General features: G+C 37.3%; 1 protein-coding gene across 1 annotated transcript; it reads left to right on the forward strand.

Annotated features, from left to right (window-relative positions):
* The first annotated feature begins 5,556 nt into the window (after nt 1-5,556).
* Nucleotides 5,557-23,028, forward strand: znf408 (zinc finger protein 408). Its single transcript, XM_051922708.1, has 6 exons — nt 5,557-5,850; nt 13,320-13,486; nt 13,584-13,651; nt 13,742-14,805; nt 20,307-22,427; nt 22,904-23,028. The coding sequence occupies exons 1-5, from the start codon at nt 5,763-5,765 to the stop codon at nt 22,265-22,267; spliced, it is 3,348 nt and encodes a 1,115-aa protein (XP_051778668.1). The 5' UTR covers nt 5,557-5,762; the 3' UTR covers nt 22,268-22,427; nt 22,904-23,028.
* The last annotated feature ends 551 nt before the right edge of the window (nt 23,029-23,579 follow it).

Genomic DNA, 23,579 nt, shown 5'->3' on the forward strand with positions numbered 1-23,579 from the left:
ACTCTGGACAAACCAGCATATTAATTCTGTTAGACCTCAGTGCAGCATTTGACACAGTCAGACATGACATCCTACTGTCCAGAATGGAGAACATGCTGGGTATCTCTGGCACTGCCCTCCAGTGGTTCAAGTCCTATCTGACTGATAGGCAAGAGTTTGTTAGTCTTGGCAACAGCAGATCCAACTCCGTGCCAGTCACACAAGGAGTCCCTCAGGGCTCTGTCCTTGGTCCTCTGCTTTTCTGTATTTATATGCTTCCCCTTGGCCATATTATCCGTAGTTATGGATTGGGTTATCATTTTTATGCAGATGATACTCAGCTCTACTTCAATGTTAAAAGTGGAACTTCATCAGAGCTTTCTCAGCTCACAACCTGCCTTAGTGAAATTAAAACCTGGATGGAGCAGAACTCTTTAAAATTAAATTGCAATAAAACTGAACTCCTGCAAATTGGGACTAAAATGCAACTTAATAAAATGAGCTCCTTCCCTGTCCATCTTGGCAGTGATCTCATCAGACCTGCCTCTACTGTAAAAAATCTTGGTGTCATTTTTGACTCCTCCCTCACTTATTCCGCCCACATAAATCACATTAAGAAACTTTCTTACTTTCACCTCCGTAACATATCCCGTGTTCGCTCCTTCCTCTCCTTCTCTAATGCTGAGAAACTTGTCCATGCTTTTATCACATCCCGCATCGATTATTGTAATTCCCTACTGGCAGGTGCCCCTTCTAATCTTATATCACAGCTCCAGCTTATTCAAAACTCAGCTGCAAGAGTCCTTACACGGACCAGCAGCAGCGAGCACATCACACCCATCCTGCTCTGTCTTCACTGGCTCCCTGTGTCCTACAGAATCGAATATAAAATCCTACTAATAACCTACAAAGCTTTAAATAACCTCGCACCAAACTACATCAGTGACCTCCTCCATCACTATGTGCCTGCCCGCCCACTAAGGTCCTCTGATTCTGGTAATCTTGTTGTGCCCCTCACTAATCTACACTCCATGGGTGACAGGGCCTTCAGCTGTATAGCGCCCAGACTCTGGAATGACCTACCGAAATTAATCAGGTCAGCTGACTCCATGAATTCCTTTAAAAAACAACTCAAAACTCATCTGTTCAGGAAGGCTTTTAGCTCTATTTGACTTTATTACCTTTCTCTCAGTTTACATCTATGTCAAGATGCCAATGTAACCTGTATGTGTGTGTGCGAGACCATCAATTATGTTGTCTGTTTTTTTTTTTTTTTTCAGAATTTACTGTCTTAATCTTCTTTGTTTATTTATCTGGTTTGTACAATGCTATATACTGTATATTCTGCCGTTCTTTATTTATTCTGTAAGTGCCTTGAGCATGGGAAAGGCGCTATATAAATAAAATGTATTATTATTATTATTATTACATGACTGGCTGAGAAGAGCATTGCATGGATATCTGGTCTATAGGTGCTTTTAATAATTTTCTCAGTGAGTATGTATAAGTAGAGAGAGAAAACAGGAGGACAGAGCATCAGTACAATTCATTGGTAATTTGTTTGGCACTCTTGTGAAAAGTTAGACTGAACATTTGTTTGTATTTTTTCATGTTGTAATCCACAGCTGATTATTTTAACACACAAGTACAATTGTCTAGCAGGCCTTTTAAACAGTGTCAATGTTTTCCTCTTGTTAATCATATCTTCATTCTCATTGATATGCATTACTGCCCTTGTAGCATTCGTTTCCCATAGAAGTAAGTGGCCTGGTCATGGTCTTCTTAGTGTTCATTTGTTACACTTGCTTTTGCCAGCCCAGTACTGCATAATACACGTTATCATTAGTCTACTGTACTAAATCTGCTAGGTGTGATGGTAGACTTGTGTTGAGTACTGTTTCCTTTCTGGCCATCACCCTTGTAATTGCATATTCCAGTGGTGATAGTAGTCAAGCCAGCCACTGCAAATCTTTGTGTTTGTTCTGCTGATTTGTAAATCCCCTCACACCTGCAGCATACCATGTTTCTTATCACAATATTGAACTGTGTGCTACACACAGTCATTTTTCTCTGTATTTACTCAATTGCACTTCACTTTGCTAAACACTGATTCTATGGTTGGTCACAGTTTAGCCCAGTGTAACATATTACTTGTGTTGGTCAAGAAACTACATATGTCAGTGTTTTTTCATTTTAAAAAATTTCATATTTAGAAGATTTTAATGGAAAATGTTCTTCTTTTGCTTGCATTCTGCTGCTCAGAAATATGTCAGGCCTATTTTCTCTCAGTACTGTTTACAGACTCTAGCTGTCCATCTATTAATTGACTGTATTGTATATCTGCACTTGATTGCAGAATGGCTAGAGTAACAGTTGTAACTTAGTGGTAATTCCCCAGAGCACCAGCAACACAAGTTCACTTACTTACTGCAGAAATCAATCATTCGTTTTTTTTGTTTTTGTTTTTACCTTGGTGTTCTCCTATATGAAAAAGAGGTTTGAGATTAATTGTAGACACTTAACATGTAATTATTGGGTTTTACAAATGATACACTAGTGTCCCATCCAGGGCTGATTCCTGAATTGTGCTTGATACTGCAGAAATAGGCTCCAGCCACCTCTGAATCAATGGAAAGTTGATGATAGATTTAAAAAAAGTTGAAAATCTTAAAAGGCAAGTAAACAAAAAGAAGGAAAAATGTGGAAACCAAATGGACCAATTTAGAGTAAGGGATATGACTACCTTAAGTCCATTTTTAAGAAAGCCCACTACTTTAGAGGTTTTAAGTTTTCCCAAGTATAGTCACCAAGGTAAGCACACACTGAAACAAAAACAAATTCACAATAGCTGAGTCATTTCTACTTAAAAAAGATTTCAGTTTTTAAATTATCTGGCCCTTTTCACCCCTTTGCAATTCTGCAGGTAACACAAGTGTAGCAGTTTGAGATTTTACATTTATAAGATATTTAGAAATATTTAAACATTTTTACTATAGCTTTACTTGCTCAACTTTTTAATTCAAATTTCAGTGGAGTTTTCTCCCTTAATCATATCTAAATACTAACCATTAAATACAAGCAGAGAAGATGCAGGGGTGAATGATATTGAATCCTAAATAACATTAGCTATGGCTGTGTTTCACCCAGGACTAAATATCAGAGGCAATTCTCTACATATTTAGACCCTTTACTGCAGCACTCAAATAGTGGTTAGGTACATCCTACTTTAATTATCCTTGAGATGTGTCAAGAACTTCAGTGGAGTCCATCTGTGGCAAATTGAATTGATTGGATATTGTTTAGAAAGGCACACACTTGTGTATATAAGGTCCCACAATTCACACAGCATGTCAGGACAAAAACAAAGCAATGAAGTTCAAGGAACTTTCTGTTGACTTCTGTGATCAAATTGTTCTAAGCCATATATCAGGGCAAGGGTTTAAAACTAAATATAAGCAACAAGTGTCCCCCGGAGCACAGTGGCCTCAATAATTGTGAAATGGAAGAAGTTTGAAACCACCATACTGAGTAACTGGACAAGGAGGTGACGAACAACCCAATAGTCACTCTAACAGAGTGTCATAAGTCCTCTGCTGAGATGTACAAAAATGTCGGAAGGACAGCCATCTCAGCAGAATTCCATCAATCAGCTGTTTATTATAGAGTGGCAAGACAGAAGACACTCTTGAGTAAAAGGCATATGAATACATTTAAAGGACTCCAAGAGCATAAGGATAAAGATTCCCTAATCCAATGAGACAAAAATTAGAACTTCAAGCAGCATGTATGGAAAAGACCAGGCACTGCTCATCACCTGCCTAATACCATCTCTACAGTGAAGCATGGTGCTGGCAACATCATACTGTGGGAGTGCTTCTAAGTGGCAGAGACAAGGCAGCTGATCTCAAATGAGGCATGGGTTAATGCAACAAAGTACGGGGGGGGGGGGGGTGTCCTTCAAAAAAACCTGTTCTGGAGTGTACTCAACGTCAGACGGGGGCAATGGTTCACCTTTCAGCATGACAGTAACCTGAAGCATTCCCAGATAGGCTTACTTCCCATCAGACACACCCTGTAGTGTTTCTAATGGCAATTACTTATTGAAATGGCTGATTTTTGATTTATTCTTCACATTCGACTGGAAAGCCCTCATTTTAGCAGTCATTCCTTCAGTGTCTTGTCAACCCCCTTAGCTTATCCTTAAATAGTAATGTGTACGGTAAATGCTAATTGGTCGGTACATCTCCTGGTATCTCCTCAATGTTCTTAGACTATGCTGGGTGACACATCAAACCTTCTTGTGGCAGCACATATGGATGTGCCATCCTGGGGGAGCTGGACTGCTTGTGCAACCTGAATTGGCTGCAAGTACCACTTCATGCTACCAGTACTGACAAGGACACGAGCAAAACTACAGAAGAACCAGGCATGAAGGAAGTTTTGCCACCACCTGCAAAACCATTCCCTTTTTGGGGGTGTCTCGCTGTTGCTTTCTCAGTGCACCTGTTCTCACCTTCGTTTGCACCAAAGCAGGTGAAGTTAATTCACAATCACTAATGCTTCCGAACTGGACAGATTGATTTTACTGAAGCTAAACGACAACGATGGAACTGCGCGGCAGCAGAATTCATCCCTGAGGCATTATGAGTCTTTTTCTTTTTTTAAAAAATATAACTGCTTTGAAGCCTGGAGGCAGTTGTTGAGTAAAGTATAAATCGGACACATCCCAGTATTATCTGACACAAAATAGGTTTCGCCCTGAAAGGGTCAGGGTCACCAGTCCACCAGAAAATAGTAAAACTGGAGAACAGGTAACTCTGTTGTACATCCAACAAACCATTATTTCATCTTCTAACCCTCTTAGCTAGTTGCTCATATTTTATGGGCTTGTCGATGTTTCTCCTTACAATCAGAATACATCAATTCTGGGATACCATTTACCACAGACTCTGTGGAAAAAAACATGTAAGAAAAATGTTGCCAGTACCACTAAGGCTGTGCCAAGGTACGAAATGGAATAGAGGACTCTGGAGATGTGGGGCAGCGTTACTAACGTCTGTGCCACTGTGTCTCCTCTCGGCTCTTGTACTTATAAGACCGTTAGTACTGAATGGCGTACGCGTTTCCTGTGATCTCTTCAAAGCTTCGACACCAATCATGAAACTCCACACTTCTCTGAAATTGATTAATAAATGCATCTATCAAACCGATTTGTCTGCAGGCACCACGAAGTTTCTAATAGTGACAGTTTGCTGCTGTTCTCGGTTAAAAATCTCACTTTGGTTTTTTTTTTTGGACACGAATAACTCGCCGTTAATTTTCGAGTCCCAGACACTACAGAGACGGAACAGGTCCGGGGGACATGTTTCAATGGTGCTCTTCATGCGGCGTTTATACGCCTCAACATCTGTGTTGTCGTGCCTGTGCGGGTTAAGCAAAAAAAAAAAAAGATTCCCTTTACCTTTTTGATTATAGTCATGCTATGCTTTTGTTTTAACGTTAAAGAAAAATCAGCACTAAGAAGAAAGATTATATGTTATGTACCTTACTGAACACGAGTTTGTTTCCCATCGGAAGTTAAAATAAGTAACCATCATCTCCATTTTGGCTGGAGAGGGATGATTTTCCCGGAGTTGAGATGCTCAGGCAAACACAGATATGCAAATATTGTCTACAAATTGTTTAAAAAAAAAAAGAGTTGAAGTGTTTGACAACTCTTATCAGTTTTTCTAGAATACCTGTTTCTGTAAAATAAAAAAAAATCAATTGTTTTTCATTGTTTAATGGAACGCAAGAGGGAAGATGTAACTAGTGGAGTGCGCTGTGGTCCAGGGGAGCTCTGCTGGCCCCACTCCTCCCACACGCAGCAATGTGAGTATTGGAGGTGGGGGCAAGCACTGGGCAGAGCGGGCGGGTGATGGGTGGGTGTGTGAGAGTAACATCCGTGGGAAAAGGTTAGGGATTGTTGTTTCTGCTTGATGAATTGAATATTTAAAGTTACTAATTTTGAGTGTGTTTATGCAATAATATTGGTTGTAAAATGTTGTGTCTTTGTTTATCTATTGGATCAATGTCTTGTGTTTTTGTACTTTCCTGTTGCAAACAAATTTCTCTCAGAGGTTATTAAAGTCTACCAAACCTAACCTACGTAAGTGTTGAAGTGGTTAGCTCATTGCATAGACTGTCAAATAAATAAAGTTGAAATGAGCGTATACAAACAAGGCTACTTCAAATGGTAACAGTTTTGATTTTCTGCATAGTCTAGAACCATAACATATAATCAAAATTCCAAGACGGTAAAATTTTATGTTGCTGTTAGTCAATATTTTGTGCGTTACTACAATCAAATGGTAAACAAAAAGTTTTTACTTTCTCCAAGTCTAGGAAAGGAGTTCTCAGGTTCAGGTATGGTGTACCACTATGGCTACTGGCTTCCACTCCAATCATTTTCAGTGCGTTACTTTTCTGTCTTTTCCATGTAATTGTTTAGCTGGATTTTTTTTTTTCCTTATTCTGCCCTCAGAAAAGTTTCTAGTATGATATTTGCATTTAGAAGAAATTAAAAAATGTGCTTTGTTTGTCATAGCTTTAAAAACTTAATTTTCTGTGAGCATTTTTATTTTAATTCATCTTACTTCTGTGAAGTTTTATACTTAAAATGTATCCAAATACTGACAGTTAATGAGGAGCAATGCAGACAAAGGTGAAATTGACACACAATGTTAAAGCAGAGCCGCTACTTCAATGTTCGCATTCTGTGTGTTAATTTGTAATAAAACACTGAACAAAGTTGTTCTCAAGTTCAGTTCTGTGGACAACCTTAATTGCATCCCAACCACCTTCAGCTTTTAACTGGACTCCTGCCTTTATTAAACAAGATGTTGTTTCTCGGTTTCTGCAATTTTTTTTTGTGTCAATCAAGAAATTACAAATGGATCTACTAAATGTTTAGGGGGGATTTAGCAAGTATTTGTGTGTGTGACATTAATTATTGTTCTTTTTAACTGTTTTTAAGATTTTACTCTTTTTATGTTCTGGTCAATTGAGGATTTTATTAGTTACTAGCTGTGTAAGTCTCCTAGAAACTATTGAAATCATCAGAAAAAAAATTTAAATGCAGAGTCGGAGGTTTCAGTGGTTCTCTCGTTTGTCTTTCCTCAGTAGTTTCATTTTGGCTACAGAGTCGCTTTCTTTCAGGTTTTTGCTGTAGCCTCATATTTCTTTCTTCTTCTGACTTGTTAACTTGGGGCAGCCTTGCTGGCTCTTTGAGCTTCATGCTGTAGCCTCACATTTCCGGGCCAGACAGATACAGACACACACTCGCACACGTAGACGTTTATATATATATATATATATATATATATATTTCAGCATGTCTGTCTGTTGGTTGGTTGGTACGTTTACATCAGTGTTTTGATTGGCTGAACGAAGCACTGGGAAGCGAGTGACCAATCGGATTAAAAGAAAAGCTGAAGGAAGTCACTCGACTGAAGAAGACGAAAATGCAAAAAGAAATAAGATTTTGGATATTTCAAGTGCTCAAACTACACCTCAAGAATTGGCAAAAACGAAGAAACCAAAAAGAATTTTTACTGAAGAACAAAAACTGTGGAATAAACACCGACGTGCAGTACGACAAGGTAGTCGTACCCGTCAAGGACGGGCTCCAGGCGACTTTTATCAGTGTTGCAGGGTAAAAGTCATTAAGTGCAAAATTATTTGTACCTTGATTAAATTTAGTAATAAAATGTTTTTTGTTATTTGTGTTCAAATCTCGCAGCAGAGACAAAATGAACGCCAACGAGTTGCAGCTTGCAGAAGCAACCGCACGGAAGAACAAACACAATATTGGTTCACGAAATTGAGCGTCTGCGATTGCAACAAAAACGTTTTACTGCCACTGAAATTGAAGTTGCTGAAAGACGTGAACATGAACGGCAACGACAACAAGAAAGTCGGTCAAACGCAACTCAAGTTGAAATTGTTGAGAGAAGAGAACAAAAACGTTTACGACAACGAGAGAATCGTTTAAATGCAACTGAACGTGAAATTGTCGAAAGAAGAGAGCAAGAGTGACAAAGACTACGAGAAAATAGACTTCATAAAAACGAGGAAGATGCAAATTCAAGTCGTCAACAAGATCGCATTCCAACTCGAGAAAGTCGAGCAAATGCGTCTGAAATTCAAGCTCAACTTCGAAGAAACACTTTATGCTGCCTTATCTCGAGCAACTTCAAGAAAGAAGATCAAGCTCTTAGTTTGAAAAGATTGCCACGAGGATCAAGATGGTCTTTACATCAATAATGTAGTGTACCCAGGGATATCCACTTAAATACTTGAATAAACATAGTTTACGTATTCGTTAAGTATGCATTGATTGTGTTAATGATTCATAATTTTATTTTGATAAAGATAAGTCGTTCATTTTATGGCATGTAACACTTTCATACATGACTTAAACTAGAAACAACTTTCATTATGTTTATTATTGCCTTGGAACTAAGATCCATACAGCTCAGGTGGTAGAGTGCACACTACCCTTGGTCGGTGGTTCGATCCCGGATGCCGGAACAAAGTTAGGACCTAACACCACCTACTGTCCGCCTGGGTTCGAATCCTGATTCAAAAACATTTTATTACTAAATTTAATCATGATACAAATAATTTTGCACTTAATGACTTTTACCTTGCAACACTGATAAAAGTCGCCTGCAGCCCGTCCTTGACGGGCACGACTACCTTGTATACTGTATATATAAGATTGGCTCACAAAGGAATTTTATCCAGAGGTAGCTGCTTCCCTTTAGTATTCAGTGTCATTTAAAATTGTGTCTGTATTGCTCATCACTAAATGTCAGTATCTGGATACAATCAAGCAAGTAAACACAGGAAAAGTATTTGGTAAAAGAAAGTAAACATTAAAAGGTATGGCAAAAATGCAAATTCCTGCATTTTGTTTAAATATAAATACAGTTGAAGACAGAAGTTTACATACAATTAGGGTGAATTCTTTAAAACTCACTTAATAACCCCTCCACAGATTTATACTAACAAATTGTAAATTGTGTCTCATTATTTAAGACAACTACTTTGTGTGGGGGAAAAGAAATTTATACTAACAAACTGTAAATTTGGCATATCGTTTAAGACATCTGCTTTGTGCGGGGCAAAAGTAATTTTTTCCAGTAATGTTCACAGAGAGGTTGTTTCACTTTTTATTGACTATGTCACAATTCCAGTGGGTCACAAGTTTACATACACTTTGTTAACTGTGCCTTTAAACAGCTTAGGCAATTAGACAATTAACTTATGAGAGCTAATTGAGCTAATTAACCTAATTGGAGACAATATATGGATGTAAGGCCTACCTTCAAACTCACTGTCTCTTTGCTTGGCCTAATGGGAAAATCAAAAGAAATCAGCCAAGACCTTAGAAAGAAGTTGTGAGCCTCCACAAATCAGGTTCATCCTTCTGAACAATTTCCAAATGCCTGAATGTTCAAGGTTCATCCGTACAAACAATAATACAGAAGTATAGACACCGTTGGACCACACAACTGTCATACTACTCAGGAAAGAGACACATTCTGTCACCTAGAGACCTTGTGATGATGTTGGAGGAAACAGACAAGTATTTACAAGTATATTCGCAGTAAAATGAGTCCAGCAGGGAAGAAGCCACATCTCCAAAGCCACCATAAAAAACCCAGACTACAGTTTACAGTGGCACATGAGGACAAAGATTGTACCTTCTGGAGAAATGACCTCTGGTCTGATGAATCCAAGACTGAACTGTTTGGACATAATGACTATCATTATGTTTGGAGGAAAAAGGGCGAGGCTTGCAAGCCAAAGAACACAATTCCAACCATCTAGTATGGGGGTTGAAACATCATTGTTGGGGTGTTTGCTGCTGGAGGGACAGGTGCACTTCACAAATCAGGTGGCATCATTAGGAAGGAAAATTATGTAGATATACTGCAGCAACATCTCAAGAGTTGAACAAGGAAGTTGAAAGTCAATTGCAAACGGGTATTCAGAGCTGTAGAAAAATGGCTTAAGGACAACAAGGTCAAGGTATTGAAGTGGCCATCACAAAGCCCTGACCTCAGTCAGATTAAAAATGTGTGATCAGAACTAAAAAAGCGTGTTCATGCAAGGAGTCCTATGAACTTGTACCAGTTACACCAGTTAGACTTTGGCTCAAGGTAAACATTATAAAGGCAATGCTACTAAATATTAACAAATTGTATGTAAACATCTGACCCACTGGAATTGTGATATAGTAAATAAAAAGTGATATAATTGTCTGTGAACATTGTTGGAAAAAATTACTTTTCCCCTACACAAAGTAGATGTATTAAATGATATGCCAAATATATAATTTGTTAGTATAAAATCTGTGGAGGGGTTATAAAATGAGTTTTAAAGATTTCACCCTAAGTGTATGTAAACCTCTGACTTCAACTGTATAATGTCACATATTTCTGAATGCAAAATAAGACAACACAAGACTAATTAAACAATTAGATCATGTAGAAATAAGACTGAACCATTTAATTATAAAACTGGTTGGAATGAAAGCTCACAGCCACAGTGGGTCCCCTTTGGAAACCCAGTCTAGAACCATAATTTATTGTAAACATTCCAAACTTATAAAATTACAAGATAGAATGAGTCAATATTGTGTACTTTACTACAATCAAATGGAAAACAAAAAGTTTTTACTTTCCCCAAAGTCTCAAATAATCAAAATTCTGTATAGATAAGGCTACATGTTATAATTGCTCACTATTTAGTTTTTTACAATTGTCAGAAAGCTTAAGAAAATTAAGTACTCTATAATTTAAAGCACATTTTAGGACATTTGATAAAGAAAGGTTTTATTTTTAAACATATACACTATATTTTCATTGAAACATTTTATATTTGTAAAGAACATAACGGACAACCTATTTAGTCATCTTGTTTATCTCATAATAATACATGGCAGTGGCAGAAATAAGAATGTTGAGGTGGATGTGTGGAGTTATAAAGAAGGGCAGAATAAGAAATGAGACCATCAGAGGTACAACAAAAGTGGGAGAGATATCTAAGAAAATACAGGAAAGTAGGTTGAAGTAGTATGGACTTGTGATAAGGACAGAAAGGGACTCTGTGGGGGAAAAAGAGTGATGGGAATGGAAGTAGAAGATCCTGAAGTGGAGGTATATGGATAAAGTAAAAGATCTAAAAGAAAAGAGTGTGAGTAGGGAGGAGGTTGATCGGGCACATTGACCAGAAATAGAAGTGGGAACAATGAAGCAGAAGAGGAAACTCTTTTAATACTGCAAATAGGGAAAAAAAATGTGTTACTACAACATCAAAATGTCATATTAACTGTCACTTATTGCCCTGTTGAATTGATTTGAGTGACTCAAACAATTCATTTAAACTGACACTCACACGAAGTGGCCTAATCATATAGCATTTTAAGCTAGCATTGTGTTGTGTCCATAACTCACATATATGGGGAAAAAATTTAAATCTATATGAAATTTGTGAAAAGGAGTAGTAGCTTAAAGAAACTTTATTACCTAACTGGTAGTATAAAGATAGCTCTTGATTAGAAGTGTCACTTTTTAAGAAAGTAATTCAGTCAAGGCTGATGAGAATGATCAAAGTTTGAAAACAGAAGGTGTTCTGGAAATTGTGATGTTGCAGTTGTGAGTTATTCATTTTTTAGATTGAGTAAAAAATACAAAACGTTTTCTTTAGAAACTCTAATATCTAATGGATTTCCAAAATAATAAACTGATATGAGTATATATTTCTAAAGTAAAACAATTATTTAAACATAAAGTCGAACAATATTAGCAAAGAAAGTAAGTGTTTTAATTTAGTAAACAGTGGTACATCCCTTAGTAGCTACAACAAGATCCAAACATTTCCATTTTCCAAGCTAGTAATTGGTCCGTCATATCTGCTTTGAATGAATACTCCTCCAAAAATTATATATTTTATGTTATTAGTCCTATGTAGTTTGTAATGGTGGCTGAGAAAAAAATTGAATCTCATGGAGGACATAACAAAGTTTCTGACAGAACAGAACCAAATGGTGACCAATGCTGGAAAACAGCAAAGAATATCAAAAGCTGCCATGATAAATCTCATGTTGTGTCACGTAATCCACACTTCAAGTCACCCAATCATACCATTTGTATGTTCACAACATACCCAATGCATGTATTGTTTGCTGAAATATTGTTAAGTAAATAACTCCAGAAAATGAAAGTCATCCAAAAACAGGAAGTCCTTTAATACATGGTTGCATTTTTGAATTGAACACCAACTTCGCCCCTTCAATTCAAAAGCACATCCTTATGTGAATGAGTTTCCTGTTTTGAGGATGACTTTCATTTTTTCAGAGAGATTTATGAGACAATGTTTTAGCAGAAAATACTTGCGCTTTGCACATTGTGGGTATAGAACCGTATGATTTGACGTGTGGATTATGAGACATAAGTAACATGAGATTTTCTTCGTGGACCATTTTGATTCTGTTTGCTGTTGTCTGGCATTGGTCACAATTGGGTCAAATTCCGTAAGAAACTTTGTTTTGTCCTTTCTCCACAAAACATGAGATTAACTACTTTTTTTAGCCACCGCTACAAACTACATAGAATAAGTAAGTGACAAATCAAAAAGAAGTACACAGTGTGTGTGTGTGTATATGTGTATGTGTGTATATATATATATATATATATATATATATATATATATATATATATATATAATATACTTTTTAGGTGGAGTACAGCTTTAAAGAGGTTATTCTCATTATACGTCACAAAGAGGCCTCACATTTAATTGTTTCAAGTGCTTTGTGGTCTAATTAAACATTTCTTTAGGGTTGAAGATTTACTGCACACCGATTCAATTGCTTTGTTACTACTTGTTACATTTATGAGTACATTAAAATGTAGTAAATTCTTTGTATAGTTTTTACCAGTCTAGCCTTAAAACATGTTTTGGCTATATTTGATAGGGGGAAAAAACAAATACTGTAGTTTTGGTCATTATGGATTTTCTTTTCATTAAATATAGCACTTTTTAGTTTTTAATGAATATGTGGATGCAGATAGTAATGTTTATGGAATGATTTACCTCTGCAGCTGTAGTACCTGGCTGTATTTTTTTAAATAAACTAATTCTAGTATGAATGGTAAAATCAAATTATGTTAATTTAATCCACTGCATTCATGATATCACACCAGGAAGGGCACAGTACTGCAAATGTGGGTTTGTTCTAACATACCAAAATACCTCATGCCAAAAAAGACTTTTATACATCTTTTCAGGTGGTGATGGTTGCAATGAAGAATTCTTTTTCAGGTCTGTACCCACTGGGCTTGCAATTGGACCTTCAATGGCACAGAATGGCCAAATAGGCATTTGGTGTGTGGGACAGCCTTTGCAATATGGTGGATTTTTTGGACAAGTGAATGAGCAGGAAATGCAGGAACTGGTAGGGTTGTTTTACTTAAGTTAAACTATTGCCTTTGTGTAGGCCGTAGATGCAGACGGCATCTGCAGATTGACTAATTGTGCTGTTCTTTTTGCAGGTGAAAAATGAAAATGAGATAGTCATACAGGAGCCCACATCTACACTCCAGGCAACAGGTTGGATGAGGTAAATTATGACTTTTATATTATAACAGTCAGTCATTTAAGATTGATGTGCAGTTAAAGAAACTAACTTGACTCTAAATTATTCCACTAGATTTGCCTGCCCAGCAAAAAAGGAAGAGGATCAAAATGTGGATATGTTCTGTTACCATGAAAAGTTTTACTTTAGAATTTGCAAACCTATTGATCCTGGAGTGGAGCTCCTCCTCAGACCCAGGATGAACTCAGTGCCACAGCAAGAGGAAGATGTTAACCTAAGTGAGAGAGACAGCATAGTACATGGCCAGCAAAAAGAAGACACCACTGCATGGGTGAAAGCAGATGATAAAGAAGACAATGTGTTCAAATTCACAAGTACCAAAGAAAGAAGGAGAAACAGCATGCCAGAGGGGAATGTTAGTCAGAGAGGTGAAGACCCAGAGAAACAGAGAAGAAAGTGTAGAGTAAGTGGTGTAGACAGAACAGTTCTGTCTGATGTGGGGCAAAGAGAAAAAGAATGTGTAATGGCAGCAGAAAATAGTGAAACAACAGAAAGTGAAATGACTAGGGAAGACAGCATTCAAGAAAAAGAAAACAAAATAATAGGACTAGGCATGAGGTGTGAAGACATGAACATTGTTGGAAGGGGCAAAAATGTCCAGAAAGGAGAGAACAGCATGGCAGAAGTCCATATTGGACAGGGAATACAGGAAAATGTGGAGCAAGAGTACTCTGGACATAGAAATAGAGATAGCATTCCAATAGGAAACACCCAGCACGGAAAGGAGAACAGCACAGAAGAAACCAACAATGGCCAAAAAAAACCAAATACAAGTGTAGGGCTAGACAGTAAACAAACTGGCAAAGACAGAACTTTAGGGGATGTTATGGGGCAAGAAATAGAGAAATGTATGACCGAGTCAGATGAATGGCAAAATAGATTAGACGGGATTGATGGATTAAAGACTATAGAAACAGACAAAATAAATATTCTACAGCGAGAGAACAAAGAGGTGTGTGAAAAACTTGAACACCAAGTACACACACCAGGTGATCTATGCCACAAAGGAGAGAATCACATAGATTATTTTGAGAAACAAGATAAAGTGGAGGATGTCACTGCTGCAATGAACCAGAACACTGAGAGTGTCCGGAGTTTTGAAGTGGCCATAGAGCATGGTGAGTGACAGGACATTTGGAAACACCTTTACCAACGTACTGTTTTGTTTTTTTTCTTTTTTTGCTGTGCATGATATTATACCTGATGACTTTGAATATCTTAATAGAGAATGAGTAATGCTTATTCTGCAGGAAGATGACTTTACTGAAAGAGAGATGAGAGCATCATATAGGATATTTGGAATCACAAACCATACATTAAAGTCTAGAATTTAGACAAGACTTCATTCTGGAAATAGTTATGACTTGTATTAGTTATTGCTAGTTCACAATATACTGCAGCAATGTTTTTTCTAAAGTTTCCAAAAGGCATACTTAGGCATTATGATCGTGGCTCAGCGTTTGGTATCCTTATGTCTTCAAGGCTTCTCTCAAGATGTGGTAGAATCTGACACATTCAAAGTCCAATGGAAGGATTGAGATATCCAGTCAGATGCACCTGTTTTTTCTGGTCAGTGTAGTATTCTAAAATTATTGGCCCAGGCAGTAACTGTGTTTTTTTTTCTTTTTTTGGAGTCCACATGCTTCACAGTTTTACTTCCAAATCCCAACAGTGTGTGTCCTTGGTTAAGGAGTTACTTTAAACTGGTGCAGTAGCTGTGAGTATAGGTCTTTGCATAAGTGTGCGCCATCCTAGACTTTTGGTCAGTGATTCCAGTTTGTGCTAAAGCCTCTCCTTGTTGCCACATTTGGTTGAAGCATGTTTGGGGGAAGGATGGTTGAATGAATGTCTTAAAATACTTACATTTTCCATTGTATCTAATATAATACTAAGTTTGAAGAAAACAGGCAATCATAGGTGTGATTGCTCCATATGCAATTTGGACAATAGATAATATTTATAGGCATATTATGACTTTGTGTTTGTTGGCAGTGTATATTCTCACATCAAGTATAACTTTATTTCACATCCTATTAAGATCCTCCTGTTGTTATACAATCATATAAAATAAACATACAAAATATCACAAAATTAATGAATACAGACAAGTAAACAGTTACTTAAAAATGGTTAAAGAAAAATGTATTTAGCCTGATCCTCTGCACTTTGCACCATCTCACATTAGATGTTTCATAAATAACAGACCAGACAACATCCATCCATCCATTATCCAACCTGCTATATCCTAACTACAGGGTCACGGGGGTCTGCTGGAGCCAATCCCAGCCAACATAGGGCGCAAGGCAGGAAACAAACCCCCGGGCAGGGTGCCAGCCCACCACAGGGCACGCACATCCACACACCAAGCACACACTAGGGACAATTTAGGATCGCCAATGCACCTAACCTGCATATCTTTATACTGTGGGAGGAAACCCACGCAGACACGGGGAGAACATGCAAACTCCATGCAGGGAGGACCCGGGAAGCAAACTCAGGTCTCCTAACTGCGAGGCAGCAGCTGCTACCACTGCGCCACCGTGCCGCCCTACCAGACAACATAAATGAATCCATTACAGGGTTACTTTTGCGGAAAAAAATAGACAGTTTACACATAGATTTGCATTCTACAGTATATGAGATTGCAACTCTTGATTAAAAATATTCTGGATTTGATTTTTTGTCACAAAACAAGCACACATCTGCTCTTGCCCAAGGTTTAGCTTATGTAAACTAGTAATCTATATACCTAGATGATTTTTGTTAAAATTCTTAGATCCTTGTTACTTGCTGAAGCCATCCTTGTAGATGCCCCCAGCCCCCACCCCAAATTTAAAGCGCTGTTAACACCTACACAAAAATTGCACCACATGCATTTTAAATGAATAACATTCAAACATATATTCAAACCCATACCAACAAGATAAAGATGCCTGCATGTAACTCTTGATACTTAAAATGCCCTGCAATTTAATTTTTCCTCCAACTTTTTATCCAGGATGTAGCATGAGCAGAGTCTGGGGTAAAACATGACTTACAAGTAGTACTTATTTTTAAATAAACTGTAAACAATAGGTACTACTGCCACCTGGGCAAAGTACCCTTCTGCATTTTTTTATGCTGGAAAGATTAAAGGATACTGCTACCTTGATGATAGTTCCAGCATTGAATCCTCTAGAACTTTTTGTTATACATAGATAACAGTGAATTTCTGTAGAATTACCAGGTGGTGCTGGGAAGTCTTTTGAGTTTAAAAACCCCAGAGGTTTATTTTCTCCAGTATATCTTCAGAAGCTGTAGTTTTAATTTTATTTTCTTCTATGGCCATCTGACCTTTGGACATTAATTTTTACCATTTTAACCATGAGAGACTTAAAACTATGTTTTTTTTGTCTATTTTACCTTTTACAACTTAAATTCTTATTTTACTCCTTGCAAAGCACTTCAAGCTATACTTAAGTATGAAAACATGCAATATAAATAAATGTTGCCCAGTATATTGTTGTTATGAACGATATGCTTATGGCAACATCCTGTGGTGGGAGTTATCTAAGAACTGTTTACACTACACAAATCATTCTGATAAAATCTAAATTTATACTTAAAGTACCATATTTTTCAGCCCAATGTTTTGTGTTTTCACTTAGGGGACAAAATGACAATCCTTAAATGGAGAGATTCATCTGTGTTATATTTGTATGTATCTTTGTGTTTTTATATCAATGTTTTTCCAAAGGGAAACAACCTTTGTCACCATGAAATGCAGAAAGCATATTTTTTTTCTTTTGAATCCAAAAGATGGCAGTAGAGCAATGGTTGTGGTTTTCTCGGCGCTTTCTGTGGTTTTGACCAGAAACCTCTAATTAGCTGCAACTACTGGAAAATCTTGTTTTTAATTATTCTACCCATGAATTTACTAAGAGTGTTTTTGTGCTTTTAGAATAATTGACATATACATGTATGAGAGAATGGAGAGGTCAACAGAATCATTAATATTACACTGAATATTCTATACACGCAATATTTTTTTCTTTAATGTGGTGAAGCACTGTGTGTGTGTGTGAAGTAAAAATGTTTACTTACTTTTACCACAGAAAGATCCATCACAGTTTTGCTACAAAGTTATATATCAAATCAGACTGCATAATTTTGCTTATTTAAGTGTGGCTCAGTAAGAAACATGTAAACTAAGCTGACCAGTGTAATTAAAGCTGCTTTTTGATAAATACATTTCTGTATTCTTTGTAGGTGTGTTAGCATATAATGTGAAAAAGCACCTACTGCAATAGTCGTGTCTGTCAGTCCGCATAAATCAACTCCTCTCCCAGTGGACCAATTTTGTTGAAATTTGGAGCACTAATTCTTTGAGGAAATTTGTCAGCAGAATTCAACAGAACATTTTGTACAAAGTTTTGAAATTTCAAAATCTTCCATTGAAAAGCATTGGCACATTTGCAAACTCATCTTACTTCAAACAGAGAAACATTTTGGGCAAATTTAGCTAATGGCTAGTTTATGGTCTCAAATTTATCCTGAGGGAGGATACTTCTTTTGTATATTTTCCTCTTTTACATTCCGACAGCCAGTCAGAATCCCAGTACAAGTTAGTTAAAGCTCTAGGTGAGGCATGTGCATGTGTATATGCCGCTTGTACACCAGTTCATGTTTCCTGCTGCTTGAGTTAAGTTAAATGGAAATGTTAAACAAAAAAAGTCTCTTATCTGGAAATGAGTGGAAAAGGAAAGGAATTATTTAAAGGTCACTTTATAAGTACAGAGTAAATAAATATGTACTCGATAATTTATATTAGACTAAAACAGCCTCAAGGCTGTATTATCTGAACATTATTACTGTAAAGAACAGACTTTATCAACCTGCAGATAAAAGTTGTTTGAACTGATTAATTACATGGTAAAGGCACAGCTCCCATAATTAATAAAAACTTAGAATGGGTTTAGAAAGTGAACTGCAGTTAATATGTGGGCACATGCAACAAGGACTGTACTGTGGTTTAAAATTTCTGAGGTGCACAAAGAGACTGATTGTGCCACATATAGCAAGGACGAATCAGAACTACAGCTTGTGTCATGCTCAAAAAGACTGAATTAGGGGTTATGGTTTATCCATGTCTGAGCCGCTTTTGCTTCTGTGTTTCTTGAGGGTGGAATTAGAATTTTTAAGATTAGTGTCAACTTTGGTGTTCCCATTATACAAGAAATAATTTCCTTTCTAAATTGTTAGTAATTTGGATAATTTTAATAAATTATTGGGGTTTTACTTCTCAGAGTAATATTGATTATAATTTTATAGTATTATCGATTGCATTGCATGTTTTATTTCTTTTGATAAATTCACTTTATTGTTGATATGTTGGGATTTAGTGGGTAACTGGGTAATGTGGTATTGATTGATAGATAGATAGATAGATAGATAGATAGATAGATAGATAGATAGATACTTGTGACTATAGTTGAGAAAGAGGGTATTGTATTTATATCACTAAATACGTGTTGGGAATATAATTGAGGTTTTTATTTTTTGGAATCCCTTTTTGTTATTAAAAATATATTTTAATTGAAAATAAACATTAAAATTACATAATAATTCAATACTTTTCAGACACTCCAATTTAACAGCAAAGCTCCAGAACTGCTTTCCATCCTGGTCTGAAGAAGTCAACAATATTACCTTGAGACAAAGATTTTAATGCTTGATTGGGTACTTATTTTAAGATTTTTATGTTTAAGAAATTTGAACAACAGTTAGTCATAGACCCTGTATAACTAACAGGTTGTGAAAGGATCAGACTTGACACAGTTAAAAAGGTTTGGAGCAGCCACCCGTATATTGTCCCTGGCTGCAATGCGTTTGTATTTTAGAGAGATGTGTGTCTTTTGGAGTCCAGACATGAACTGATGAAGGTTTGGAAAGATGGCAGTTTAAGTAATCAGACCGGAAGTGGCGTAGGGGAACCGGAAGTGACCTTCTTCTGACGCCAGTCTAGGTGCCGGAAACAGAAGTGACGTCTTCAATGCTGAGTCAGACAGGTTTTCCCATGGCTGGTCTGCAGAGATAACAGGAGAAGGTTGGTGTGGAATTACCTTCGCTTGGTCCATACAATGTCCTCCTACTCGCACGTGCGTGACACTGTCAATGTCATTTTTACATCCCTTGATTTGGAGTCAGTTGTCTGAGCCACCACAAGCTTATTTGGGCTACATTTTTAATTAATTTTGTAAAGTGCCTTTAAAAACATGTATTTAATGTAGTCTATTAATTAATGTTATTTCACATATAAATATGACTTAAGGTTTCAAAAAGTATTTAAAAAACAAAAACTTGATAACTAACTCTTTGGTAAGGTAACTAAAAAATGTAAAATGTACCACCGTTCAAATCGGTTAACTAAGTCCCTGAACACAACTGAATAGTAACACCATGTGTACATTTTCTAACATATTGTAAACTGCAGTTTAGCTTTGTAGTGCCAACTTACACTCAGCTGACTTTATCATAGTGGCAACTACTTTTTAAATATAATGGAAGTCTTAATGAGTTTTATTCTCATACAGCTTTTTCTTAAAATAATTCTCTATTCTCTTCTTTTCTGGTATCACAGGAGGATCTTTATCTCAACAAACAACGCAAACTTCAGTACATTCCATGGAAAAGTGTAAGCCTCCTGCCCGGAAAAACAGAAAGCTCTCAGGGGCTGAAGGAAGGGTAAAGGAAAGCAACTTGACACTGAGGAAAAACCAAACAACTGAACAGTCTGCAGAAAAGCAGAAATTTGTCAAGACAGAAGAACCTAACAGTTCAAAAGTGCAGAATATCAGTGTCATCACTGCATCTCAGTGTTATCCAAGCACTGTACTTTTGCAAAGTGAAATTATTGCCAAAGGACCACCAGTGTTACCTTCTAGAACAAGCTCTCGATTGGCTGCTAAACCACGGAAGATGCACTCTTTGGTCAGCAGAATTCAGAAACGTCTTCAGGAGAGAAAGATGAGAATTCTGGCACAACAAATAAGAGAGCAGGAAAAGGAGGATTGTAGGATGGAGGCTGCGTCATCTGTTAACAACCAAGCAGAGCAACAGGAGCCAAGGGAAGAGTTAAACCATGAAGTGGTGCCACCTGGAAAAATGGAGACGACATCTTTGCCACATTCTGAAACAAAACATTTGGTTAAGAGTGTGACATCACTTTCTGATGTTCGTGAAAGAAAGTACAAATGTGAAGAGTGTGGCAAGTGTTTCTTGCAGCTGTGCCATCTGAAGAAGCACAGGCTAACTCACCTGGAATATAAACCCTTCCTGTGTACAGAGTGTGGCAAGGCCTATAGTTCCCAAGAAAGCTTCAGGGCTCATCTACTCCTGCACAAAGGTGAAAGGCCTTTTAAATGTCAACAATGTGACAAGGCCTATGGCACAAAGCGGGATCTAAAGGACCATGAGATCCTCCACACTGGTGAGCGACCATTTATCTGTGACCAGTGTGGCAAAGCTTTTGCACGTCGACCTTCTCTTCGTATCCATATGCAAATTCATTTGATGAAAGAAATGAATTTGGAGAACACCAAGCACTGCAGATGTCCTGTCTGTGACAAAGATCTTGCTAATGGTGGATCACTGAGGAATCACATGAGACTGCACACTGGGGAGAAGCCATATAATTGCTCTTACTGTGGAAAGTCTTTCCGGCAGAAGGGCAACCTGCGTGGTCACCTCCGCATTCATACTGGAGAAAAGCCCTACAAGTGCAACCACTGTGAAGAGCTCTTCTCACAGCTGCCAGAACTGAGGAGGCATCTTATCTCTCATACAGGGGAGGTATACCTCTGCCCCATATGCGGGAAAGCCCTTAGGGACCCTCACACACTCCGAGCACATGAACGTCTCCATTCAGGAGATCGGCCATATAAATGTGACCAGTGTGATAAATCTTATATCTTAGCCTCTAAGTTGCGTCGGCATCAGAAGAGTCATTTGGAAGATAAACCCTACAAATGCTCAACATGTGGATCAGGTTACAGCTCAAAACAAAGCCTGGTCCGCCACCAGCTGTCACACAAACAAAAAGAGGAGAAGCTGGCTGGGGAGTTGGCAGAAGCATTGGCAGCATTGGAATCTGATGTTCCTCCAGTTGTTCAGAGCAAGAAAGGAGCACAAAAAGCAACAAAAAAGCACTCGGTAGAAAAAAAGGATTGTGAAAGCAATCTAGGGGAAGCATCTGTGCTCTATGTACATGCTTTTGAGACAATGGAGCTGAGCTCTGATACAGTACAAGGAACAGTAATGATTAGGCAAGAAGTGCCTAATGAAAACAGTGTCCAATTTGCTGAACCGCATGTTATGCACAGAATAGTGGAGTCATCTCCTGAGTTAACTGAGTCAATAGTGTCTGAAACTGGAAGCCACATCCAGATCAGTGAAGACTTTATAGAAATTATCATATCTGACACAGACAGTAAATGCATTATAGTGGAAGGGGAGAAGTCCCACAGTAATGTTGTCATCCTTCAAGAAGAGGAAGGTCTGGATGCTGTGGCTGAAACAATAGAAATAGAAACAGGTACTTGAGGTGAAGCAAGCTAATTACAAATTAGGAATTAAATGATACAGCACATATTTGACTTACTTGGAGTCTTTTTTTTAATTTTTTTGTTCCTCAAATAAATTTCATGATCAGGTTTCAGTTGGTTGAGTATGTACATATTCAGATGTACCTGCCTATTCAGGGGTCTTTTGTTGGTAGACAGTGGTGTTAGGGCCAGTAACTAATTTTTATGAGCTCTTTCTGTGGCTAAGATGCAAGGCATCTGACATGTTGCAGGGGGTGAGAATTTAAGTAACTGGATCAGGTGTTAGAGGCCAGTTAGTACATAATGCAGAGACTTCAGGATGGCAGGAAGAAATGTTTATTCTGGTGAATTATAAAAAAGGATGAAAAGAGAAACTCACTGAATAGTTGTTAGCTATGTGACGCTCCAGCTTGGTAGTACTATATCATAAATATGTGAAAGCGCATGATCAAAACATATGATTTTTACTACTGCCATTACAGGGGAATTACAGTATATAAACTCCTTAATACATAGAACAGTTTTGACTTGCCAGTTTGACAGTTCTTACAACTAGGACGTATTGAAGGAAAATTATTACATTCGATCTTTTGTAGCAAACCTGATAGCATACATGGCCAAAGTCTGGATTTAGTGCTTCAAATGCCAAAATAAATCAGAATAATACTTGCTTTATGGACTTTTAGAAGCAAGTAAGTAACATGCTTTACACCCTCAATAAAATTATGTGTTGTCAGAGGCATGGACCTTGAATATCTTTTCTGTTAGAGAATTGCTATGCTCTTGCAGTTTTGATTTTTGTTTGGACTCTGGGTCATATCCTTAGTTATGAACCATTTCTTCAATTAATCCTATTTGATTTCATTAACTCAATATTTTGCTTACAACACTGTGTGCTTCATTTCAGATGTCAACATTCTGGGTTTCCAATATGTACAGGTATTGCATATGTTTTTATTGTACATAAAAAATGGAATCATTTGAAACATAACTAATCTTTTTCTAACTCACACACCATCGCTCATTGATTTGTCTATTACATTTCAGCAACGTGTTGTCCTTTTCTTGATGTTTAAGACCTGCTAGATCTTACTTAGGTCATCTTAAACAGATATCCTGCAATGATGGAATTCTGCAGCCCATTTCTTAACCCTAGTATATTAAAGGGACTGGTCATGTTATACATTGATTTATCTGTTAAAGATAATTTCCAGCGACAAGATATAGCCATGCACTCCTGTTATAAAAAAACAAATAGCTTATATAAGGTTATTAAGTGATTTTGATGTAAATTTTCCAATTCATGTGAT

The sequence above is a fragment of the Erpetoichthys calabaricus genome, chromosome 2, assembly GCF_900747795.2.
Source record: "Erpetoichthys calabaricus chromosome 2, fErpCal1.3, whole genome shotgun sequence".
Lineage (NCBI taxonomy): Eukaryota > Metazoa > Chordata > Cladistia > Polypteriformes > Polypteridae > Erpetoichthys > Erpetoichthys calabaricus.